The sequence below is a fragment of the Haliotis cracherodii genome, unplaced genomic scaffold (assembly GCF_022045235.1).
Source record: "Haliotis cracherodii isolate W230 unplaced genomic scaffold, xgHalCrac1.p SCAF_18, whole genome shotgun sequence".
In the NCBI taxonomy this organism is placed as follows: Eukaryota; Metazoa; Mollusca; class Gastropoda; order Lepetellida; family Haliotidae; genus Haliotis; species Haliotis cracherodii.
In genome coordinates, this window is record NW_027266273.1 from 12,764,747 (window position 1) to 12,791,620 (window position 26,874).

Here is a 26,874-nt window from a genome sequence, read left to right on the forward strand (position 1 = left end):
AACAAAACAACGTTTCGGAGTACATACTTACTCCTTCATCAGGTGAATAAATGCTATGAAGCAGATAACATATATATATATATGTACATGTAAGATCGAAGGTAATAATAACACAACAAAGGTGGTACTATACCAGAATAAGTGATAAGCTATGGACAAATGGAAGCCAATACTTAACAGTTAATTAACGCTGATATGTGATAGTGATGGACAAATGGAAGCAAAGACTTAAAAATATCAGTGACTCGTAATAGATAATGGACAATGGAAAACGGGAGGAATTGGTAAATAGCACGGACTGGTAATAGAATGAAAATGGCAATGGACAAATAGAAGCCAGCTGGATAATTAGCACAGACAATAATCAGGGACCTATATGCACAGTGGACTGTTTGCTTTGAATAACTGTCAAGAGTTGGCTTCCATTGTTTTTTGCTAATTGCTTAGTGGTTAAAGCGTTCGCTCGTCACTCCGAAGACCCGGGTTCAATTCCCAACATGAGTACAATGTGTGAAGCCCATATTTGGTGTCCCCAGCCGTGATATTGCTGGAATATTGCTAAAAGCGGCGTAAAAACATACTCACTCACTCACTCACATATAGTGGAATTGGCGACTGTGTCATAGTTTCATCTTTTCGCAAACAAAATGTAAGACACATTACATCATGCAATACAATGGCATCAGTTATTATGCGTTATTAGATAATAACATTAATTTTGAATGGGCTCTTTTAGTTTACGAGCGACATACTTCAAGCTGATTCGCTATAATGATAAGATTTTGTTTGGTTCCTTGTTGTTTAACGCCGCACTCAGCAATATTACCGCTAAATGACGGCGGTCCGTAAATAATCGAGACTGGACATCCGATGACATGCATAAACCAAGTCAGCGAGCCTGACCACCCGATCCCATTAGTCGCCTCTGAATCGTGTGATGCTGAAGACCAGTTCTAACCTGGATCGTCACGGGACGAGAATACAACTAACACCTATGGACAGCAGGTGATAGATTTTGAGATCGACCGCAACTTGTATGCTGAACGGGAGCATTTGTCTGAATGATATTAGCGTGGTCACTTTTTACAGACAATCCAGTAATTGACATCATTGGCATCGGTCTATGCAATTGGGTTACGATGACATGCATCAACCAAGTCAGCGAGCCTGACCACCAGACCCCGTTGGTCGCCTCTTACGACAAGCACATTCACCTTTTACAGCAATCATGGGTTGCTGAAGACCTCTTCTGACCCGGATCTTCACGGGAGTATACTGATATGATATTAGTGGAATATATCCTGAACAAATTTTATAGTATTCAAAGCAATACACGAAAATAATTTGGACTTTGGGATTCTTATCCGCTCTTTTTATTTATTCCGATCCATAATAATACCTATATTACATTAGAAGCAGATATCTGCTTAAATAAATAAAATATATTTTGATACATAAACAAATATTACAGGTATTAAATATATATATTCCTAAATGAACGTTTAAAAATGATATTGTACAGGTACATGATATACGGTAGTAAGCTGTTTGATAAGCAATATGCTGTTGAAGTAGTGATCAGTGGAGACTGGTTGCAAAAATTTCATAGACTCTCAGTAACCAAACTTGGCACTATACCTTTCATGATGCGTTCATCATCGGCATTCGGTCCCCTCCCAGGACGATGGTAACATAGAAACGTAGTGCAAACACTACCCTGAGTGTTCCCGTCAGAGGGAGGTAGAGTAAACACTACCCTGAATGTTTTCGTCAGAGGGACGTAGAGCAAACACTACCCTGAATGTTTCCGTCAGAGGGAGGTAGAGTAAACACTAACCAGAATGTTATCGTCAGAGGGACGTAGTGCAAATACTACCCTGAGTGTTCCTGTCAGAGGGAGGTAGAGCAAAAACTAACCAGAATGTTATCGTCAGAGCAATGTAGTGCAAATACTACCCTGAATGTCCCCGTCAGAGGCAGGTAGAGTAAACACTACCCTGAATGTCCCTGTCAGAGGGAGGTAGAGTAAACACTACCCTGAATGTCCCCGTCAGAGGGAGGTAGAGTAAACACTACCCTGAATGTTTTCGTCAGAGGGACGTAGAGCAAACACTACCCTGAATGTTTCCGTCAGAGGGACGTAGAGCAAACACTACCCTGAATGTTTCCGTCAGAGGGAGGTAGAGTAAACACTAACCAGAATGTTATCGTCAGAGGGACGTAGTGCAAATACTACCCTGAGTGTTCCTGTCAGAGGGAGGTAGAGTAAACACTACCCTGAATGTTTTCGTCAGAGGGAGGTAGAGCAAACACTACCCTGAATGTTTCCGTCAGAGGGACGTAGAGCAAACACTACCCTGAATGTTTCCGTCAGAGGGAGGTAGAGTAAACACTAACCAGAATGTTATCGTCAGAGGGACGTAGTGCAAATACTACGCTAAATGTTCCCGTCAGATGAATGTAATGCAAATACTATCCTGAATGTTGCCGTCAAAGGAACGTGGTGCAAATACTACCCTGAATGTCCCCGTCAGAGGAACGTGGTGCGAATACTACCCGGAATGTTCTCGTCAGAGGAACGTGGTGCAAATACTACCCTGAATGTTCCCGTCAGAGGAACGTGGTGCAAATACCACCCTGAATGTTCCCGTCAGAGGAATGTAATGCAAATACTACCCTGAATGTTCCTGGCAGAGCAATGTTGTGTAAACACTAGCCTGAATCATTTCCTTACGAAAAACAAGGTGCTAACACTAGCCTGAATCATTTCATCACGGGAACACACTGCACATACAAGCATGAAACATTCAACAGTGGGAACGGGATGTAAACACTAGCCTGAATAATTTCACCACTGGATCGGGGTGTAAACATAAGCCTGTATTATCAAGAATGAGTACAATGATATACTTATATACACTACTATAGATATTTTGATACATAAAATGATATATGATACATTTAAAAATGATATTATATGAGTTTATCATCTGCGATAGTGAGCTATTTGATAAGAAATATGCTGTTGAAGAAGTGATCAGTGGAGACTGGTTGTAATTTCAAGGACTCTGAGTTACAAATCGGGGCACAATATCTTTCATCATGCATTCATCATCGCGTTCCGTCCTCTTCCATTACAGTGACACCCAATTCCATGGTAACAAAGAAACTTCGTGCAAACACTACCCTGAATGTTCCCGTCAGAGGGACGTAGAGCAAACACTACCCTGAATGTTTCCGTCAGTGGGACGTAGAGCAAACACTACCCTGAATGTTTCCGTCAGGGGGACGCAGTGCAAACACTACACTGAATGTTTCCGTCAGAGGAACGTAGAGCAAACACTACCCTGAATGTTTCCGTCAGAGGGACGTAGAGCAAACACTACCCTGAATGTTTCCGTCAGAGGGAGGTAGAGCAAACACTACCCTGAATGTTTTCGTCAGAGGGACGTAGAGCAAACACTACCCTGAATGTTTTCGTCAGAGGGACGTAGAGCAAACACTACCCTGAATGGTTCCGTCAGAGGGACGTAGAGCAAACACTACCCTGAATGTTTCCGTCAGAGGGAGGTAGAGCAAACACTACCCTGAATGTTTTCGTCAGAGGGACGTAGAGCAAACACTACCCTGAATGTTTTCGTCAGAGGGACGTACAGCAAACACTACCCTGAGTGTTCCCGTCAGAGGGACGTAGAGCAAACACTACCCTGAATGTTCCCGTCAGAGGGACGTAGAGCAAACACTACCCTGGATGTTTCCGTCAGAGGGACGTAGAGCAAACACTACCCTGAATGTTTTCGTCAGAGGGACGTAGAGCAAACACTACCCTGAATGTTTCCGTCAGAGGGAGGTAAGGGCAAACACTACCCTGAATGTTTCCGTCAGAGGGACGTAGAGCAAACACTACCCTGAATGTTTCCGTCAGAGGGACGCAGAGCAAACACTACCCTGAATGTTTTCGTCAGAGGGACGTAGAGCAAACACTTCCCTGAATGTTTTCGCCAGAGCAACGTAGTGCAAATACTACGCTAAATGTTCCCGTCAGAGGGACGTAGTGCAAACACTACCCTGACTGTTCTCGACAGAGCAATGTTGTGTCAATACGAGTCTGAACACTAGCCTGAATCATGCCACCACGGGAACATGGTGTGAACACTAGCCTGAATCAATTCACCATAGGAACATGGTGTAAACACTAGCCTGAATAATATCCTCACAGGAACATGGTGTAAACACTAGCCTGAATAATATCCTCACAGGAACATGGTGTAAACACTAGCCTGAATAATATCCTCACAGGAACATGGTGTAAATACTAGCCTGAATAACATCCTCACAGGAACATGGTGTAAACACTAGCCTGAATAATATCCTCACAGGAACATGGTGTAAACACTAGCCTGAATCGTTTCACCATAGGAACATGGTGTAAACACTAGCCTGAATAATATCCTCACAGGAACATGGTGTAAACATTAGCCTGAATCATGTCACCACGGGAACATGGTGTAAACACTAGCCTGAATAATTTCACCACAGGAACATGGTGTGAACACTAGCCTGAATAATATCCTCACAGGAACATGGTGTAAACACTAGCCTGAATCGTTTCACCATAGGAACATGGTGTAAACACTAGCCTGAATCGTTTCACCATAGGAACATGGTGTAAACACTACCCTGAATAATATCTTACAGATACATGGTGTAAACATTAGCCTGAATCATGTCACCACGGGAACATGGTGTAAACACTAGCCTGAATAATATCCTCACAGGAACATGGTGTAAACACTAGCCTGAATAATATCCTCACAGGAACATGGTGTAAACACTAGCCTGAATAATATCCTCACAGGAACATCGTGTAAACACTAGCCTGAATGATGTCACCACGGGAACAGGGTGTAAACATGAGCAAGTATTTTCAAGAATGAGTACAATGATATACTTATATACATTTTTACACAGTGATGGCACATAGACGTGAACATGAGATTACTCTATACTAGTACAGTTACCCCCTTGTCTTGGGCGCCCCCCAGTGTAGTATTGCCGCATCACGACTGTGTGCGTGTGGTGGACCACCTTATCTCACAGCATGTTCTATATGACTGTCTACCAGGAAGTCTTCCAGAGTGGCCATGTCTTGAGTTGTCTAGGGCACTCGACCTACTTTGTATTGCTGAGGTAATAGGGGATCCTAAATATATGCAATGCCACGTACAATATCACACAATGTAAATCACAGTAAGCTTAATAAATTGGAATAAATTGATATGTTCTTTCTTTTCTTATAAACACGATCATTTTGCGCGGGACAGCGGAAACTAAACGACAGCTGTATTCCTCCATGCATGACTATTCGATGAAAGACGGCATCTGTCCATCACCTAGCTTCAGTGCTGCCTGTCTTTGGTTCATTGCTATTGGGTAATGGTTCTCGTATATCCTTTGTGTCGATGTTGGCCCGTGGATAATGAGCCCTGAAGACTAGAAGTAGTGGTATGGCGAAAATGACTGTCCCCAGTAGACACCAGTTCATCCAGATGACACCTGAAATATGGAATAACAATATCTATGATGAAGCATGACCCATATTATCATATAAGGACAAATTATCAATATTGTTTAATGTAAGATGTAGCTGTATCTATGAAGCTGGAAATAGAGAAATTATATTTTGGTGATAATATGTGTTCACATACCGAACCAGATGAACAAAATGCTCACATGCAAAGCGAAAGGGTATCTTCTGTTACTGAGAACCTGTGATGTCATGTCGCAAAATATACATTTGGTTATGTTACTTAGTTAGTTAAAGAATTTCCTTGAGAATTTATTGAGTAAGTGAGTGAGTTGTGTTTAACACCGCTTTTAACAGTATTCCAGTTATATCACGGCGTGTCAGCTTAATGGGAGAGGAAAGCCCGAAGTGATGCAGGTCTCAGAGGTTTACCACTTCGTTGAAACCCACGAGCACGGGTATGGTGCTGACAAACCTAGAAACATAATCGGGGCGAACCGGGATTCGAACACACAATCATAGGTTTCTGGCGTGCCCAAGGGACGCAACTCTGCACAGCGAATTGCGGCGCCTTAGACGACTGGGCCACCCGTGCCCCCTTAAGCATTTCGCATTGGGCATTCATTATATGAACATTTAACAGTATGTTATTGAAACAGTTTATTGTAAATGAGTGAGTGAGTGAGTTGGGTGTTTGACGCCGCTTTTAACAGTATTCCAGTTATTTCATGGCGTGTCAGCTTAATATGAGAGGAAAGCCCGAAGTGATGCAGGTCTCAGACGTGTACCAGTTCGGTGAAACCCACGACCACGGGTATGGCGCTTATTGTAAATGGACACAGTGAGTAGCTCACCTATATTAGGTATCATGAGGGCTGACAGGAAGATGATTCCGGCCAAATTGTACATGAGGGTGAGCATTCCGGCCGTCACCCCCTCAGCTATAGGATAGGACGCCTCACAGCCCAGCTCGTAGAACAGCGGTATAGAACCATTGATGAACACTCCAACCAGTATAGACGACGTGTAGATGTACACTGGTGGAAGAAATATCTCATTACTAACTGATAGCTAAAACTTAGAATGGCTTGAGTATATTTATAATTTAGATTCGACAAGCCTTAAAGATACACTTTTTGACAAATTTCTATCTGACTGTCATGGTGGTCTGAAGGCGAACTTACACATAGTGAAGGGGAGGTAGGACAGACGCAGCAGGACGAACCAGACAGTGGATGCTGCAGCCAGCAGGAAGAGGATCAGCAACAGACACTTCATGTGGCACACCAGCAAGTCGGCGATCCTGGAAGGAGGGACAGTGAGTGAGTGAGTGTGTGAGTGAGTGAGTGAGTGAGTGAGTGAGTGAGTGAGTTGGGTTTAAAGCCGATTTCAACAGTATTCCAGTTACATCACGGCATATTGGCTTACTTCAGGAGGCAAACCCGACGTCATGCACGGCTAGGATGCTGACAATCCTAGAAGCAGGGGGAATATAGGATTAGAACCCACGATCATAGTTTTATGGCACTTTTATGAGAGGCAACTTTGAACAGCGAATTCTGCGCCTTTGATGACTAGGCCAGTCGCGCCCCCACGTCCACATTTTCCCGATGCAAAGGAGTTAACGGACTACGAAAGACCAGTTTGTTTCCAAACTAGAGACCGTCTCCGTGGTCTAGTGGTAGAGCGTCCGCCCAGAGAGCGGAAGGTCCGGGGTTCGATCCCCGGCCGCGTTAAAAGATGGTACTTGAGTGGCGCTCGGAGTCAGTATACTATGCCGGAGTGGGGTTTTCATGTTAAACTGCGGTATGATATCTCAGTGGGCTAGCACTATAAATCGGCATCAGTCCGGACTACTACAAGCAGCCACACACACAGACACACATGTGCATACAGGTCGCTATATAAGTGCAGTAATCTTGAACGCGACGTTAAACCCCATTCACCTCTCGACACCTCCAAACTAGACTTTAAAAGTAATTTAAAACCCTTGACTCTGGAAGATTCCTTGTCTGTTGTGAATGAGACGTTTATGTGTAAATGTGGACATATAGATTTCGCTTTTCAGATTTACGGGTTGGTTTTTTTCAGTATCGCAGTGAAAGAGAATGAACCTGGATATAAGCGTGTTACTGGTCTCGTGTTAACCTGGACATATTTGTTTCTGATCACGGGTGCGCCTGGAAAAAGTTTGGAGTGTACCTGGACATAATTAGCGCCGCAAAACAACCACCAATCGTGGCATAGAACCCAATCCAACCGGCATGATTCTGAAAAAGTAAGGTATGATGTTAGATGCGGCATATTATACAGCAGTTACTATGAAACCGGCTGAACGCTGATGTGCTGTCGTGAAACGTATCAGGGGCAGGTAACTCAGCATGCATATTGGGACGCACTTGTCACCACAAGTACTTATGTGTAATAATGTCTGTTTGGCAACGCAGAATCATGTAGAAAATTGGGTTGAAAAATATGTCAACATAACGTAACGGCACATTCCATGGGACACAGATACCTAAAGCTGAACTTATTTAAAGGATTCCTTAAATCAGTTTCCGCCATGAAACAAGTTCTTTGGGGTTTGACACCTATATGATTCGCACGTAAAATGTTTCGAGTCAGGCCTTCGTGGAACTCAATCAGTCAAGTGATTTGGGGGTTTGATTTGAAAATCTGACAGATATTGGTTGTTTATATCCCCAAATGACCTATTTTAGGCCTTCATATTCCCCGGTAAGTTCTGGGTGGGTTTGACTAGGCAGCGCTTTCTGGGAGAAGTCCTATTCGTTGTCTGGGCTGCGTGTGTGAGTAGAAGGGGCAAGGGTCCTGAGCTGATGATGAGCCTAACCAGCCTGACAGTGCCAGGATCACACGCGCTCCCTTTACTGCATTTTCATTTTAATCTATAAAACATGTTAATAATAATTATTATTTTTCCATTCAGGTTTAGCAACTCATACACTAAGTGGGTCGATATCTACCTGCGTTATTCCTAAGCCGTTGAGGTTGACGTCAAGGACTGCGACAAAGACATTGTAGACCCCTGCTGGTACACTGTAGGCGACGAGAATCAACAGGAACCGTCTGTGTCTGGAATCCAAATATGTGCGTTTGTTTAGTATGGTCATAGCGTGATCACTCTGATTGAGAAATATGTCATCTACTCACATAAATATATCAATTATCATTATTATTTAAAAAAAATTATGACCGTAAATAACGTTAAAATCTACTTTAAACATACAATTCTCCTTCATTTACGAGAGGCAGTGATCGTAGCGGAATTGTATATAAATCCCTCAAGCTCCATGACGCTATTTCGTTCTCTATCGGTAGTAGACGTTTTCGTACGCAGACCGTTTCTTAGGACTTCCTGCGTTACGGGGGGCACGGGTGGCCCAGTCGTCACAGGCGCCGTGATTCGCTGTGCAGAGTTGCGTCCCTTGGGCACGCCAGAAACCTATGATTGTGTGTTCAAATCCCGGTTCGCCCCGATTATGTTTTTAGGTTTGTCAGCAACCATACCCGTGGTCGTGGGTTTCACCAAAGTGGTAAACGTCTGAGACCTGCATCACTTCGGGTTTTCCTCCCACATTAAGCTGACACGCCGTGATATAACTGGAATACTGTTAAAAGCGGCGTAAAACCCAACTCATTCACACTTGCACTCATGAGTATCGGGGTATTCTTCTGAATATCGTTCGGTCTAATAATTGGATGTCCCTATATTTCAACTGCTGACGTCTTCGTACAAAACAGCGCTTTACTTGCGTCATTTGGCTTTTGGAGTTTACAAAAATCGGAAATATTATCTTGCGCTTTTAAAATATTTATAATATATGAGACACAAAACATTGCTGATAATCAATCTCGATCCATCATTTAATTCAAAGCAAAGCAGTGTAAACATCATCTCACGTGCAAAGTCCCTTTAGTCCCTGGAGGTAGTTTGTCCTCTCCATGGACGCTGTGAGACTGGGGGGAGAGGGGGGCTTGGCGGGGAAGTACACCACCACCAGGAGCAGCAGCAGCACACACGCCGCACATTCTGAAGGTAAAAACAGTGAGTGAGTGAGTGAGTGAGTGAGACTTACTCTGTAGGTATGACAGGAGGTGAGAAATCTTATCTCTTATTGGGTCAGATTGGACTTTTCCACAATATGGCTTTGGTTCGCGAATAGTACTTATGTTTGTTTGTTTATTTGTTGTTTAACGCCGCACTCAGCAATATTCCAGCAGTCTGACGGCGGTCTGTAAATAATCACGACTGGACCAGACAATCCAGTGATTGAAATCACGTAATTGGGATACGATGACATGCACTAACCAAGTCAGCGAGCCTTACCACCCGATCCCGTTAGTCGTCTCTTACGGCAAGCATGGCTGAAGAACTATTCTAACCCGGATTTTCACAGGATGTAAAAAAATCGGTACTTTTGAGTCCCGCTAACCACCTGATCCTAGTACACCTACACTGTAGAGCCTGTTGGGGACTCGGGGGTGGGGGTCCTGCTAACCAATGTATGACAGTACACCTACACTGTAGAAATTGCTGGAGGCTCGGGGGTCGGGGTGGGGGTGGGTGGGTGGGGGGTGGGGTGGGGTGGGGTCCTGCTAACCAATGTATGGCAGTACACCTACACTGTAGAACTTGCTGGAGACTCGGGGGTCGGGGGGGGGGGGGGGGGGGGGTTCCTGCTAACCAATGTATGGCAGTACACCTACACTGTAGAACTTGCTGGAGACTTGGACATAGAAGGGACATAGAAAGAATGACATTCAAGGGACACCGACATGAAGCACACACAGAGTGATATATCGACATACACGTCGGATGCAGCCATGTGATAGATGATGCGAACGGAACGGAACGCCAACTGACCAGTAGTATCTGTCCAGTGAATAGCGATCAGCAGAGCAGCTAAGACTATATCATACAAATCAGGGATCAATAGCGTGTCAACTATCCAGGACTGGGCACACGATGATACATCATCATCGTGTCACAGCTGGGATTTCGATTTTCCTGTTGGTGACACATCACCTTCATACAGGCAGGCGTTGTGACCACCGATCCTCATATAATCTTGTAAGAGGTGCACTCCCTACGGCGTGAGGTGCTAGCGGGGTAGTTTGGCGTCTAGAACTGGGCAAAAAAACAGGCAACGATACATGCAGGGCACACCGACCAGACAAAATATCAATTTGGGGTCAAAACTGTTGACTGTCCCTATCTCCATACATACAAGGTATCCCGGACTCAGTGCTCCGAGTGTATACGCACCTACATACATGAGCTTCATGATACCGTCTCTCTCCGCTGTGATGTCAGTGGCTGAAGGGTGGATGTAGGCTGCTTCATCATTTTGGAGAGATGTGCTGTAGCCAAGTGAATGAAAGTCATATCTAACTTTATTTTTAGGTTATGGTCGTCTGATTGGATGAAAACATTATAATTTTTTAATTTGACGTTTACACGATATACAGCTTTTCCATTGGACGAGAGGTCGGTCACATGACCGCGAAGTTGACTTTCATAAGTGTATGAACGACACAATTTGACATTCATACGTTTTTCACGAGACCGTGTTCTTGAAATGACGTAATCACTGACGGACTACTTCCACATTCCTTGGGAAACCCCTGGGAATTCCCTAGCACGAAAACATACATTAGCATTATTTCTCATCATTTAGAACCTTTTATTTTGGTCTCAGCATTTCAGTATACATTGAGAAACGTAAGAGAGCTTGACTGCATGATTGTTCACGAATTTCCTCGGTACGGCCCATCCTAATGAACAAACGAAAAAATGCACATCCAAACTATCGTCAGTATCGACTCGATCTGTGTCTAGGCTGACAGTGACCGTCTCTAGCAATCTACGAATTTACCTTGGCGTCTGTTTGACGCATCTTTAATCAACTTTCAATAATCGGTCAGTTGATCAATTATGACTAACACATGTAACCGCCACAGGTTCATTAACAATTTCGGAAATCCTCCCGTCACGTTTATCGTGTCGGCCATTTTGACGTCTTGTACTTGATGTAATTTATGTATTACGACGCGCTGTCATTGTGACTGACTTACTGAGGTAGTTCTTTACAGACCTTTCTCATCTAATGGGGATATTATATGAACACATGTGTAAGATGTTTCTGAAGAGCAAGTTCTGCATCCATACGCTCATGTCACCTCTCTTTAGGGGGACCTATTTTATTCCGCGATATAGCTGGTTGTTGTTTGGCTGTCAGTGTAAACATGAAGCCACACGTACTAAATAACATTGTGTTTAGATCTTGGCCTACGTCCTTTGAGGAAAGAAATTGTGATAAAAAATTATAAGAATTGACTTTCACTTTGTGTGAGTTCATTAGAGTATGAACCTTCATAGAGTGCGGGCCAAACATTGTGTGAACGTCGTCGCAAGCTCCAACGTTCATACAGTTTGGCCCTCACTATATGCAGGTTCATACTCCAATGAACTCACACAAAGTGAAGGTCAATTCTTAAGTAAATGGTAGGGCTGCAACGATACAGGAAGGTCACGATACGATACGCATCTCGATATTCTGGTCACGATACGATACGTATCTCGATATGCAATGATAAATAAAACAAGACTTAAAGCATGTCAAGATTGAACCTTTCATGATTTTGGAACAGTCAAAATTATTTTATAATAACAAGACTACTGAAGTTGGAACTTTCTCTAACTTTCCTTAAAAACAATTCAAAGTTCAAACACCAGAAAATAATTAATGTACTCCACCGGTGATACATTTTTACGTATGGAACAATTTGATCAGTCACCCTAGGGACTTCCCGTGCTACATGTATTTCGATTGCGAAAACCTTATGTTGACATATATTCGCCAAATTGCCACACACATGACTTTTAAAGAGTCAAAGTATGGCATTTTTAATATATGTATCCATTCTCTAGCAACTAAAGTTCGTTTCAATACGTCAAAAGCGGTAATCTGACCGTGGTTGCAGTATCTCTTCACACACGATTTCACATAACTTAATGAAAAAAATATTAAATGAAATTTTGAATAAAAATAATAAAATATATTACAAACACAAGTCCAGATATATAATGAACACGTTTTAATAACAAGATAGTATAGTAATGGTATTTAATTGCGTACTTCAGTTCGGATTTGCTGACAGGTATTTCCGGTGTTATGTGCTTGCGGGGATCAGCTGATAATGTTTTTTGAGATGGGGAAAAACATGTCGGTGTAAAACCTGAGCTTATTAAAAATGTAAGTACGTTTTGGGGAGCCATGCGTTACCGCGCGCTATAACCAATTTAGCGGTTTATTGAAAGGCACAATAGCGAGGAAACGCTTTACTTGAGATTTGCGTTCCGTATCGTGGCGTATCGATAAATGGGCCCACGTGTATCGTATATCGTATCGTGGGTCAAGTATCGCGATGCATCGGAATATCGGTGTATCGTTTCACCCTTAGTAAATGGCATTGGATCCAGGTAAAAAGATTCTCAGTTTTCACTGCGTATGAATACTTTCGTTGAACAGTTGAGTTGTTCTTTTTCTCAATCCCAAGTTTGAAAGGAAATAGATAAATCTATGCCATTCGGCATGAATATAAAGAAGTATCAATAGTTATAAGAACAACTTCGATTTAGTTGGGGTTCATCTTCTGCTACCAGGCGGGATCAGTTATTGCGGAAGCATTATTATGATGTCATCCGTTGTACAATGACGTCACGCCATTCCAGGATAACGTCATGTCCGTCTCATAAACTCTTACAGTTCACCTAGAGAGGGTGTGTTAACAGTATTAATGAAAACGTTTGTAGTTTGCTTAAGAATTGACTTTCGCTTTGTGTGAGTTCATTGGAGTATGAACCTTCATAGAGTCAGGGCCAAATTGTATGAACGTCGGAGCTTGCGACGACGTACATACAATGTTTGGCCCTCACTCAAAGATCTATACGCAAGATGTAGGCCAAGTTCATACACAATTTTATTTCGAAGGTGTGACTTCATGTTTCCACTGACAGACATAAAACAACCAGCTATATCGTGGAATAAAATAGTTCCTCAATAAGAGAGGTGACATGAGCGTATGGATGCACAACTTGCTAAATACACAACACATGTATTCAAATAATATCACCATACGATGAAAAAGATCTGTTCAGAACTACCTCAGTAAGACAGTCACAATGACAGCGCGTCATAAAACGTTTACATCAAGTACTAAACGTCAATATGGCCGACACAATAAACGTGACGGGAGAGATTTCGGAAGTTGCAAATTAACCTATGTCAGTTACATGTTGTAGTCATCATTGTTCAATTGTCCGATCACTGAAAGGTGATTAAAGATGTGTCAAATAGACACTAAGGTAGACTCATAGATTGCTGTAGACTGTCATTGTCACCCAAGACACGAATCGAGTCGATGCTACCATAGTTTGGTGTACATTTCTTCGTTCTGTTCACTAGGAAGGGTCGTAGGGAGGATATTCGTGAACGATCGTGCAGTCAAACTTTCTGACGTTTCTCAATGTATCCTAAAACGGAGTTCAAGTTTAAAGGGTCTAAATGATCAGAAAGAACGCTTCTGTATGTATTCGTGCTAGGGAATTCCTAGGGGTTTCCCAAGAAATGTGGAAGTAGTCCGTCAGTGTTTACGTCATTTCAAGAACAAGGTCCGACGTTCATACAATTTGGCCCTCACTCTATGGAGGTTCATACTCCACTGAACTCACACAAAGTGAAAGTCAATCCTTAAATAAACGTCAATTTGCGGTCAGGTGACCGACCTCTCGTTCAATTGAAAAGACGTATATCGTGTAAACTTCAATTTAAAAAAATATTTGGCGTTGAACATCGTCTTTTCAGATTTGCGAGTGTTTTAAAACACAATGTTTATCTACTAAATACATTACGGTCAATACACTATAAGATACTATCACGAGACATACAAACACAAACGAGCGTATCTTACTTCAGAGGAACCATTTGGTCCACACTCAAGAACGAGCCGCCAGGTTCTGGCACCAAAAGGGGGCCTGCAATCAACAGATGGAAATCTAATCATCGGATAGGAATAAAATTAATTACATGTAATACAGTTTGTTTGTTTGTAGTACTCTGCAATATTACAGCTATATGACGGCTACCTGTAAGTATTCGAATCTGTGACAGATAATTAAGTGATTGATATCATGAGCATCGATCTACTCAAATAGGACCAATGACGTACATCAACCAAGTCAGCGAGCCTCTTACGACAAGCATGGGCTGATGAAGACCTATTCTACCCGGACTCTTCACGAGTCGTGGCAGCTTGAAACCATAGATAGACTGCATATTTGAGTGAGTGAGTGAGTGAGTTGGGCTTAACGCCGCTTTTAACAATATTCCAGTTATATCGTGGCGTGTCAGCTTAATGTGGGAGGAAAGCCCGAAGTGATGCAGGTCTAAGACGTTTACCACTTCGGTGAAACCCACGAGCACGGGTATGGTGCTGACAAACCTAGAAACATAATCGGGGCGAACCGGGATTCGAACCCACAATCATAGGTTTCTGGCGTGCCCAAGGGACGCAACTCTGCACAGCGAATCGCGGCGCCTTAGACGACTGGGCCACCCGTGCCCCCGACTGCATATTGGAGGAGAGTATATGTGGTACTCGTATGTGGGTACGTGGGACCATGGAGTCCCCTTTTCCAGTATTTTCTCACTTTAATGTCCGTCAGCTTCATGTGAGAGGATAGCTCAAAGTGACGTCTGCACTACAGGTTTAGTCCAAAGAACACGGATATATCGTCGGGATAACACGTATATATCATCGGAACAATACGGATATATCATCGGGATAACGAGGGTATATCACCGGGATAACACAGATATATTATCGGGATAACACGAATATATTATTGAGATAACACGGATATATCATCGTGATAACACGAATATTTTATCGGGATAACAAGAATATATTATCGAGATAACACGGATAAAATATGTATTATAGAGATAACACGGATATATCATCGGGAACACACGGATATATTATTGAGATAACACGGATATATTATCAGGATAGCACCTATATATTATCGAGATAACACGGATATTTAATCGCGATGAATCTGGAAGTCACATCCAAACCAACGGCTTCTGGCAGGGAAGTGACAAACGGAGGGACTAGAGTGGTGTCGAGGTTACACAATGCCAATGGCTGTAACCTTGGAGCCTGGCATCAGGCTTCAGTGCCGGTACATAAGAGTACGTGTATCTAACATCAGATGATATACGCCACCAGGCAGAGGAAAGTATAAGCTTGGGTTTGCCCCGAAAAATACAAACGTTATTAAAACGTCACTAGGCGAAAACAATCGCTGAAACACCACAAACTTCAGATGCTAAACACATCTATGATACTCGTATCAAATACATCACCATCGAATAACCAGTTTGATTAATTTTTAGCCACTTATCGTGGGCGTATACTTTCTTTGGTCCGGCATTGTATTATAAAAGCTTCTATGAGTATGATTCGTTTAAGTTAATTATCCACTAAGAAGACGTTCTGTTGGTAGTTGTAACATGGGACTTTCTGTGTCCCGCTGAACATAGGTTCCTGACAAACGACCGCACCACAAAGCAATCTTCGTGCTTCGACTGTCGTAAGCCTATTTTTTGTTTGTTTGTTTGTTGTTTAACGTCACACTCAGCAATATTCCTGCTATATGACGGCGGGCTGTAAATAAACGAGTCTGGACCAGACAATCCAGTGAATGACATCATGAGCATCGATCCACAGCATTTGGGATACGATGACATGCATCAACCCGATCCCGTTAGTCGCCTCTTACGACAAACATAGTCGCCTTTTACAGCAAGAATGGGTTGCTGAAGATCAATTCTACCCCGGATCATCACGGGTCCGTAAGCCTATGTTAAAGTATGTGAGTTACAAACACCTTAGCGCTACGACTGTTGTAAGCCTATGTTAAAGTATGGGAGTTACGATCACCTTAGCGCTACGACTGTTGTAAGCATATGTTAAAGTATGTGAGTTACGATCACCTCAGCGCTACGACTGTTGCAAGCCTATGTTAAAGAATGGGAGTTACGATCACCTTAGCGCTACGACAGTTGCAAGCCTATGTTAAAGAATGGGAGTTACGATCACCTTAGCGCTACGACTGTTGCAAGCCTATGTTAAAGTATGGGAGTTACGATCACCTTAGCGCTACGACTGTTGCAAGCCTATGTTAAAGTATGGGAGTTACGATCACCTTAGCGCTACGACTGTTGCAAGCCTATGTTAAAGTATGGGAGTTACGATCACCTCAGCGCTACGACTGTTGCAAGCCTATGCTAAAGTATGGGAGTTACGATCACCTTAGCGCTACGACTGTTGCAAGCCTATGTTAAAGAATGGGAGTTACGATCACCTTAGCGCTACGACTGTTGCAAGCCTATGTTAAAGTATGGGAGTTACGATCACCTTAGCGCTACGACTGTTGCAAGCCTATGTTAAAGTATGGGAGTTACGATCACCTTAGTGCTACGACTGTTGTAAGCCTATGTTAAAGTATGGGAGTTACGATCACCTTAGTGCTACGACTGTTGTAAGCATATGTTAAAGTATGGGAGTTACAATCACCTCAGCGCTAAGATCGCTTTGTGGACCGTGTAATTCCAACTCACCAATAATGAAGCCGATAGACATGCCCAAATAGAAGAAGACAGTTGACACGGCAGTAGCAGTGGCCCTCTGTTTGGGGGGAAACCACGTGGCGGAGAGGAGGGCGGGGCCGGCGAATGGCACAGTGCCAGCCACGCCATTCACAACAGCTGCGATGTTTATCAACCTGAGAAGATTTATATATTGAAGACCATACCGAACACATTAATACATTACATAGAAATATACACTTCTAAAACTGTAGCATATAGTCATACTGTCTAATATTTTTGAGGTGTTCAATAAAGATGAGGGGGGGGGGGGGGGGGGGAGGTAGGGGTTAGGGGGCTGGGGGTGGAGGAGGCGTTGGTTATGGGTGGTGGGAGGCTGGGGCTGGTTTTGTATCACACAGAATATTTTCAGTCAGTAACTCAAATCATACAATATGTTCATGACGCCCACTCCAAGTCTTTTTGCCCACAACACATTATTTTTCAGCATATGAAGCACATGCCGTAAACGACTTGTTTTGGGCGTAGAAAGTATTTTTGAATCGTGTCATATGTATTTATATCAGATTGCAGAAGCTCGTGAACGGAAAAATTATTTTTTTCAAACATTTTCGGGATTTTGTTAGCCTTTTGCATTGCATGATCGTTTCATATGTATTTACGTCAGAATGCAGAAGATCGTGAACCTTTCAATAACACACAAATCCGTTATTTGCGTGGGTTTCAGCGTCAATACTACGGTATGTCACAGATGCACCGAGTACCCACGTTCGCTCGACCTCGTCACGCCCCCTGGGCCAATTCTATTCACACCCCGCTTCATATTTCGGTACGGTCTTTTAGGTGCAAGTAGTAACAATTATTGATATTTTTAATATTATAGCTTTATTTTACAAGGATAATTATTTAAAAACAACTTTTTATTTAGAGCTATAGAAAAACGCCTCACGCGGTGATGACAGCCGGCGCTCGTCTATATCACACCTACGGATTATTGTGCTGGGGCGACACATGTTGTTGCTTCTGTTTGACGCTTGTTTACATTACATTCTGTTTGCCTCCAACGAAAACATATAAATGGAAAGTAAATTGAGCATATCAATTCAGTTTTCCTTGCTGTTATTATACAGATATAACTATGTGCATAAACATAGGCGGAATTTGCCTGCAAATAGATGTATGTATTGATGACTAAAAACGATTTAATATACCCTTGAATGCAAGAGTGGTTCTCGACAATGGATCTGATACTCACTGGGTCCAGACAGTTGGTATTCGCCTCGGCGTAACCGTCACACAACAACCCAGATGTTGTGAGCCTATATTACCAGCACTCATCAATGTGAAGAATAAGCATTTCCATTGTTATTTGCATTTTGTCATACGATGTTTGGGATGCAATGGCCTGATCAGCTGCTACATTTTTTGTTTATTGTTTGCCGCCGCACTCAGCAATATACCACGTACTTGACGGCGGTCTGTAAATAATCTGGACCAGACAATCCAGTAATTGACATCATGAGTATCGGTCTAAGCAAGTGGGATACGATGACATGCACCAACCACGTCAGTGAGCCTGACCACCCGATCCCGTTAGTCGCCTCTTACGACAAGAACAGTCGCCTTTTACAGCAATCATGGGTTATTGAAGACCTATACTATCCCGGATGTTCACGGGTGACCAGCTGCGTATATGTACTATTTTCCTATAACAGATTTTTACATTTTAGCAACAAAAAATGTTTTAAGGTTGGTGCTAAAAATCAAATTACACGTGAAAGCTATCGTGTTTATATTTCTATAATTAGCTTCGTGATTGCTCCATACAAGAACCCTGATTACAGAAGACAAGAACCTAGAGTATATATTCCCCAGAATTAAGAGAAAACATATATACCGGAACCTATATTACATATAATAAACCAGAGCCAAGAATGTTTATTAAGTATATTTGACCATGTTTCTCGAAGAAAATAGCCAACATAATGTGACATTCACCTCCTACGAGACACTTAGAAACATCCTACATGCCAATGGTGAAAGCCCTACTCATGTATGTATGAGATGACATGGTACTGTGAGAGACAAATACATTGGAGACACTTAATGCTCCATAGACACCAAAACAAAGTCTGACCTTCCGGAACATCGCATTAACATTGCTGATCACGGTATTGCTTGCAAATTAACCAAATTGGCTTCTGTTTGTCTGCATGACCATCCGATTGGGGCTCTTAATTGAGCTGAACATTTACCACATTAAAATTGACCGTATTTTTGCCATGAATGCTATCATGCAGACATATGCACATAAGAAAAGAGGTAGATTCTACTGTGTATTTATTGATGTTGCCAAGGAGTTCGATACAGTAGGTGCGACGGGATAACCTAGTGGTTAAAGCGTTCGCACGTGACGCCAGGGCCCGGGTTCGATTCCCGACATGGGTACATTGTGTGAAACCCATTTCTAGTGTCCCCCGCTGTGATATTGCTGGACTATTGCTAAAAATGGCGTAAAACAATACTCACTCACTCGATACAGTCCATCATCAAGTTCTATTTGACAGAACTGACAGATTGTATGTTATTGTTTCAATATATTCTAACTTACAGTATGTATTAGTACTGCATATGACCTTTCTTCAAATGTTAAGTGTAACCTGGGTATCCGTCAAGGCTGTATGTTAGGTCCACAGCTTTCCAGTACCTTCATTAATAAGCTTCTTACAGTTTTACAAACTGAAGGTTGAATAGGTATTAATGTTAGTGACCATGCAAATAATGTTCATGCTTTGTTGTTTACAGATGTTTGTTGTTTGCGATGTTTGTTGTTTGTGGATGATGTTTGGTGACACAGCATTACAGATGCAGGTATGAGGATTAATCTTAATAAAACTAGATCATGGACTTTAGACATTCGGTTCCTTTAGAAAGTTGTGAAAATGGTATTTTGAATGTAAGCAGTTGGAAATTGTTTCATTCTACATATATTTATGCATTGGTTGGTTAGTTGTTTGTTGTTTAACGCCACACTCAGCAAATATTCCAGCTATATGACGTCGGTCTGTAAATAATCGAGTCTGGACCAGACAATCCAGTGATTGACATCATGAGCATCGATCCACAGCAATTGGGATACGATGACATGCATCATCCAAGTCAGCGAGCTAGACCACCCGATTCCATTAATCGCCTTTTACGACAAGCATATTCACGGATCTACACGGGTCATTTATGCACTGTGTGCATGCCTTGGCTCCCTTGGACCAAGGCTGAACGTTGTGTAACCTTGCAGACAAATAAAGCTGTTATATCTTTTTTTCTCATTTCAAGGACATTTGGTGCTTACCTCCTTAACCCTTAAGCTATTTGACTTAAGGTTCACTTGATAGTATAATGCATTACCATACCGTCAAAGATATTTGCCGTAGTTTGGTCAACGGACTTTCTAACCTCGACCTGTGTAACCTGCTATTGGTTGTTCCTCTCACAATTTAATCTGTATTTACAAATTGGGTATGACTCTATATTATACAGCTGCATTATTGAAGCCATCCGCTGAAATGCTTTTTTTCTATAAATATAGGCCAAACTGTTACATACGATATTACACGAGCTTCGATTCCATATCAAGTTTATGTGCGACATTGAAATTTTGTGTATTGATCTATATGCCATAGATAATAACTAGTATTTACAGAATATACAAAAGCTTGATGTTTGCTCTGGCAATTTACCTGAACACATCTTCAGTGGACAATCGTATGTATAAAATATTTACAGAAGATACACATGCTTGATGTTTGCTCCGACTATTTACATGAACACATCTTCAGTGGACAAGCGTTCGTTTACTACTGACCATGTTGCTGGCTCTGGTGTACTCGTGATGCACCTTATTGACGTCGCCACCACCATCAGTACAGCGCACGCCAACATCGACGTCCTCAAGCCTACACATGGAAAGAATAACATACCACGAGAGTCAAGTTCTGATGGTTACGAAGGATATAAATGACACCTTCTAATAACACCTGGGTGTCGATCCACAAAGCGATCTTAGTTAGGATTGCTGTAACTCCCATGCTCTAACACTGACTTATGAAAGTCGAAGCGATCGGTTTGTGGAACAGGGCCCAGTATAGTTCGTATAGTTCCCCTGTTCAATATCTGCCTGAGCGTGAGACAATTTTAAATAATCATTATCAGGTACATTAATCTTAGCAGGTTTGTTTCGTTGTGGTATTGTGGTTGGTTGTTTGTTGTTTAACGCCGCACTAAGCAATATTCCAGCTATATGACGGCTGTCTATAAATAATCGAGTCTGGACCAGACAATCCAGTGATTGACATCATGGGCATCGATCCACGCAATTGGGATACGATGATACGCATCACCCAAGTCAGCGAGCCTGACCACCCGATCCTGTTAGTAGCCTTTTACGACAAGCATGGGTTGCTGAAGACCTTTTGTTCTGTCAAGCTGGAGTATTTCTGAGTGCGGCGTTAAAAAAAACAAAAAAAACTTGGAACTGTATGAACGTTGCTTGTTTCTTCTTGTTATTATTATTCAACACCAAACTATTTCTCCTCCGGATCTTCACGGGTCTGTGATATTGCAAGAATAAAAACCAATGTCCACTTCCGAGTATCTCAAAGCTGTTTTTCGATACAGTTTTACAAATATTAACCCAAAAGACAGAATTGATGTTTCTGTAGGGACGGAAACTTAAATCATTTCACAGGCAGCTGTACAAAAATAAATACCAGACTACTAAACTAACTTCATTAAATTCAGTCAACAGTTTATGATCAGACTAATCTAGCGTGTAGATAAATATATTACAATTCTGTTAATGCTCACTCTTTCAAATTGATAAAATTACATGTGGATATTTGAATTATGAGTAGAAATGATATTTTTGTTAATCTTTTAGAAAAATATAAAATATATCCAACATCTGTACATAGATCACAATCCATAATCTATTTAAAATTCTCACACAACTGATCAAACCTCGTTATATTTTATAAACTAAAATCAACTCTATCCTTTTGTGCAATATAAAAGAGCTATTCATTTGTATCAACAAGCAGCTAGTGTTATTTACCCATTCGTTAGAGGCGCTCTCAAATAAAATATACGGACAGGTACATACCTTTCACGTCCATCAGCCAAGCCACGGGAATCATGAAAAACATATAGCCAATATTCCCACCATTGTAAAACAGTGCTATATTGGCATCCGTCCACCCGAACACAGCCTTAGCGGATTGAGCAATAGGTCCGAAAGTGTTCCATACCACTGCCTGAAGAAGAGCAGCATAGGCAAAGACGCCAAGAACATACCACCGGCGTTTGTAGGACTTGATTTCCCTCGTAGGATCCAACAAGGAACTGTCTTCCTTGGGGGACGATTTGCTAGGAGCGTCTTTGCTTAGGTCACACTCTTTAGTTTCTTCCGAGGTTTGAGATTTCAGGTGAGGTTTAGTATCCGCCATGCTGTACCTTCATGTCGCGTGTGTCTGCATCTTACCCCAACTCATTTTGCTTCGCAAGCTGTTGCAATAATTACTATGTGGGCTTGCGGACACACAGAGGCGTCGATGGTTTCAATCGATGATATCATACATGTGTAACGTGTATCATTAGGTTGTTGTGTTTCCTTCAAGTATTCATGATAAGTAATGAAGGTGTTTATTAACTAGAGATGACAACGATTCTTCGGCTACTTTCGAATATCGTATTTCATGTTTGAGGCGTGATGACGACAATATTAAAAGCTGTGTTTATAGCAGATTATTGTCTCCCCAAGAGATACGGAATGAATGTTTCAAGCGTAGCCTCGTGTAGCCGGACAACTACAACTCTCATATAAAACTACCAGATGGCGACATAGTTAAGTGTCGACTCTTAAGGCCAATTTAGCTTCTTGGTATACCTGCTAACCAGTCACTTGACCTTTAAGGCAATAATACCCTGCCACGACTGTGACACTTTCTGGTACAAATCTGCCCCTTTTGTATTCATCCGGGCATTTATCTATCGATCTCCCATATGAACAAACACTTTGTAACATGGTTGCACGCCCTTGCTTGGGGACAGATGTTGCGGCGAATTTAACACAATTTAAATTCACAGTTTGAACCATTATATGAATTCATTTCTATTGATTATTTCATTTTCTTTAGAAAATTTACTTCGTAGTAGCAATTGCCATTGTAGTTCATACCATATTCAGAGAAGCAGAGGTAGATCGCCATCGTATTACATCCGCGTGACATAGTTTCCGCCCCATGTGTTGTGTGTTGTGACCACCTGCTACAGTATACGTGAGTGCTTCCCACTGATGGTCATCATTAAACGATTAATCCCCAAATGTGTTCACAATGATAATCACAAGCCACACAATGATAATGTATAACAACAAATGGAGTGTACGTTAGCCGCGGAAGCACTGTATCTTATTGTTTATATGTGACAACTGGGCGGTGCAGTAGCCCAGCTGTTAAGGCGTTCGCTCGTCACAGCTATGACCCGGGTTCGATTCCTCACTTGGGTACAATTTGTGATACCATTCTTGATGTCCCCTTTGCTTTAAAAAGACTGTTGCTGAGCGGGTTGTTAAACTCACTTTGTGAGATCATATTTGGCTTTCTCGTGCCCCATCTAATCTAAAGAAAATATTAAATGATAAGAATACAAGGAAATAGTTATTTCAGATAACACAGGTGGCTTTATTCTTATTCGATCAAAAAATCGTCTCCTCTGAGTAGTGGATAGAACCCTGAGAGAGGAAGGTTGGTGCTTCGACCCCTTGGATGCGTCATACCGAAAAGCGTTACAAAAATGGTACTTGTTTTTACCCTGCCTCAAATCGGCATTAAGGGAACAGACAAGGACAGGTCGGTTCGTAGTCAGTAATCTATGTCTGAGTGGAACTTGGACATGGTATCCGAGTGGTCTAGCTCTAAAAAGCCTGAATAAATCCTTACAAGTACAAGCAGACACACACGCACAAACGCGCACACGCACGCATGCACACACGCGCGCACACGTACACCCACCCACACGTGCGCACACACACACACGTGCATGCACGTCGATATATGAGTCAAATACCGGTAATACCTATCCACCTCACCTGTAACATTCTAGTTGATCGCGCAAAGGACTGACTTCTTTTGCTGTCTCAATATCTGAAACACTTCAAACTTTACCTGAAGTACTTGGGCCGATTACCACAAACCTTGCCATTGACATACATATTATTACGTATGTTATGAACAGCACTGTAGCGATTCGGTCCATTACACTTAAATACAACACTATTACGCCAGCCATATCACACTATATGTGTTTCTCACGACCCAGCTCAGTTTCAGAAGGAGGCAGTGAAACGAAATCTATAAAATAAATTGAACTACTTATGATAGAGACTAAAACTGTTGCGTATTAAGATCAGTGGGGTATTGAAGGCGGGAAAAACACAAACAATACAGACGGCCTGATCGATCCATTTGCCGCTAGTCTCTTTGGATTAATGGCTGTGGCAGTTTGATCAGTTATGGGATGCACACAGCTGGCAAACCAAAGCAATAACGCAACAGTTGTTGCTTAGATGGCTGTCTCCGTGGAGGCGTATCTTCAAATTATTCATGATTAGATACATTTATTCTGTATTTCTATATAACATGATCGATAAGTTTTTTAGAGTTCAACAAATGCAACATTGAATATAGTGCGAACTGTGTTATGGCGTGACGTCAAGTCTGCATAGAAGTTTCAAGAGCCTAAAGTATATACCTTATTTTCAACACTTTGCAATTGAAGTGATACTATTTCTTGTTGTTATCGTGTTGAAAATAGTAAAGTAGGAACTTGAAAAGTGACATTTGTGAAATGGCATAGACACTGTGGAGTATAGTAATCGCAATGTATTATTTAGGGGTTCTTGAAAACTTGAGTAAAATGTACAATTATATCATATACATCAAGTATGAGAATTTATCAAGGAAGACTTCTAAACTTGAATAGCACTCAATTATAGTCACGCATTCTGAGACTTAAGGTATATTTTCAGTGACCTAAAATAAATACACCTCGTCAAAAGTGTCGCACCACCAAGTTTGAAGTGTAAGTGGGAGTGTAGAGATTGTCAAATGGTGCACTGCCTGTGGAATGGTAACCATCTTAACTGCCCAAACCTGTGGGTGCTAATGCGGGTCGTATGCACACTTTTCCATTCATGTTTCATGACCGAAAGTTCATGCGTTCTTACTACTGTTAATTTTGATGAGAGTTCTACCAATTTGAAAATGCCTTTTTTTGAACGATTGTAACTAAAATGTCTGAGAGTACTATCCACAAAAAAAAATCCCTTAGCGTGCACCAAATTGGCATGTTATGTCGGGCTAGTGCCCCATGTTGAACATTAATCATACAGTTGTCAGTCGACTCATCAGAAAACACACAGTGACTGGACATGCGAGGGACTTGCCGAGATCAGGACGTTATACTAAAACGACCTGTGCTATTATTTCTACTCCAAACGACACCCAAACCAAATGTTTTACATACATATACGTTGCCCAATTGAAGCGTTGTCCATTCGTTGACAATAACACGCTCTAGATGATGTGGGTGTGTATTTGGATGTTTACAATGTGTACCATTAAATGACAAAATTAACAATCAGTCTGATACAACTATCTGATCCTGTCACATATCTGACTTAAGGGCAATTTATCTCATTGCTTGAAACTTGTGTCATGTGTAGAGAAACGTTACGTGTAATTCTCGCTGCAGTAAACTGCAGCCCTGGGTGGTTTGCGTCCCTTGCGTCAAGCCACTGTGGTTATTATTGCATTATAAACCTACTTCGCTCAAGCTGCCGTGTGATTATTATTGCACATGCAGGTTTTCGATATACCTTATTACTTACTGTAGTAAATATTTTCAATATAGCCAGGTTTGGAGTGGTGGGATTCCATGGTTAAAAAATCAGGACGTCTGTTTCAGATTTCAGATTTGGTACAGGTGCAAAGCACAGGTGAGACAGACACCCATTACACACAGGTGAGACAGACACCCCCCACACACACAGGTGAGACAGACACCCCACACACAAGTAATACAGACACCCCACACACAAGTAATACAGACACCCCACACACAGGTAATACAGACACCCCACACACAAGTGAGAGAGACACCATATACGCACAGGTGAGACAGACACCCCATACACACAGGTGAGACAGACCCCCATACACACAGGTGAAACAGACCAACCATACACACAGGTGAGACAGACCCACCATTCACACAGGTGAATCACACACCCCATACACACAGGTGAGACAGACCCCCCATACACACCGGTGATACAGACACCACATACACACAGGTGAGACAGCCACCATATACACCTGTGATACAGACACCCCAGACACACCTGTGATACAGACACCACATACACACAGGTAAGACAGCCACCATATACACACAGGTGAGACAGACACCCCATACACACAGGTGAGACAGACACCCCATACACACAGGTGAGACAGACACCCCATACACACATGTGAGACAGCCACCACATACACAGAGGCACCATATACACACAGGTGAGACAGAGACCCC

The 26,874-nt window shown here is 42.1% G+C and overlaps 1 protein-coding gene across 1 annotated transcript; it reads right to left on the bottom strand.

Moving 5' to 3' along the window:
* Positions 1-4,899: 4,899 nt before the first annotated feature.
* On the bottom strand, positions 4,900-22,762 carry LOC139465273 (solute carrier family 49 member 4 homolog). Its single transcript, XM_071246950.1, has 11 exons — positions 22,385-22,762; positions 21,089-21,179; positions 17,239-17,402; positions 14,522-14,585; positions 10,815-10,909; positions 9,449-9,578; positions 8,512-8,620; positions 7,730-7,797; positions 6,712-6,830; positions 6,382-6,564; positions 4,900-5,556 (listed from the first exon to the last, which is right to left on the bottom strand). Exons 1-11 carry the CDS (start codon positions 22,725-22,727, stop codon positions 5,390-5,392), a joined length of 1,533 nt encoding a protein of 510 aa, XP_071103051.1. The 5' UTR covers positions 22,728-22,762; the 3' UTR covers positions 4,900-5,389.
* Positions 22,763-26,874: the final 4,112 nt, after the last annotated feature.

Bases quoted from the DNA above. Each gene is read 5' to 3' on its own strand.
- LOC139465273 (XM_071246950.1), bottom strand. From the start codon at position 22,727: ATGGCGGATACTAAACCTCACCTGAAATCTCAAACCTCGGAAGAAACT. The intron at 10,910-14,521 runs GTAAGATACGCT...ACTTGGCTACAG, and splicing joins GACCAAATGGTTCCTCTGAA to CACATCTCTCCAAAATGATG. The intron at 5,557-6,381 runs GTGAGCTACTCA...TCCATATTTCAG, and splicing joins CCTCATGATACCTAATATAG to GTGTCATCTGGATGAACTGG.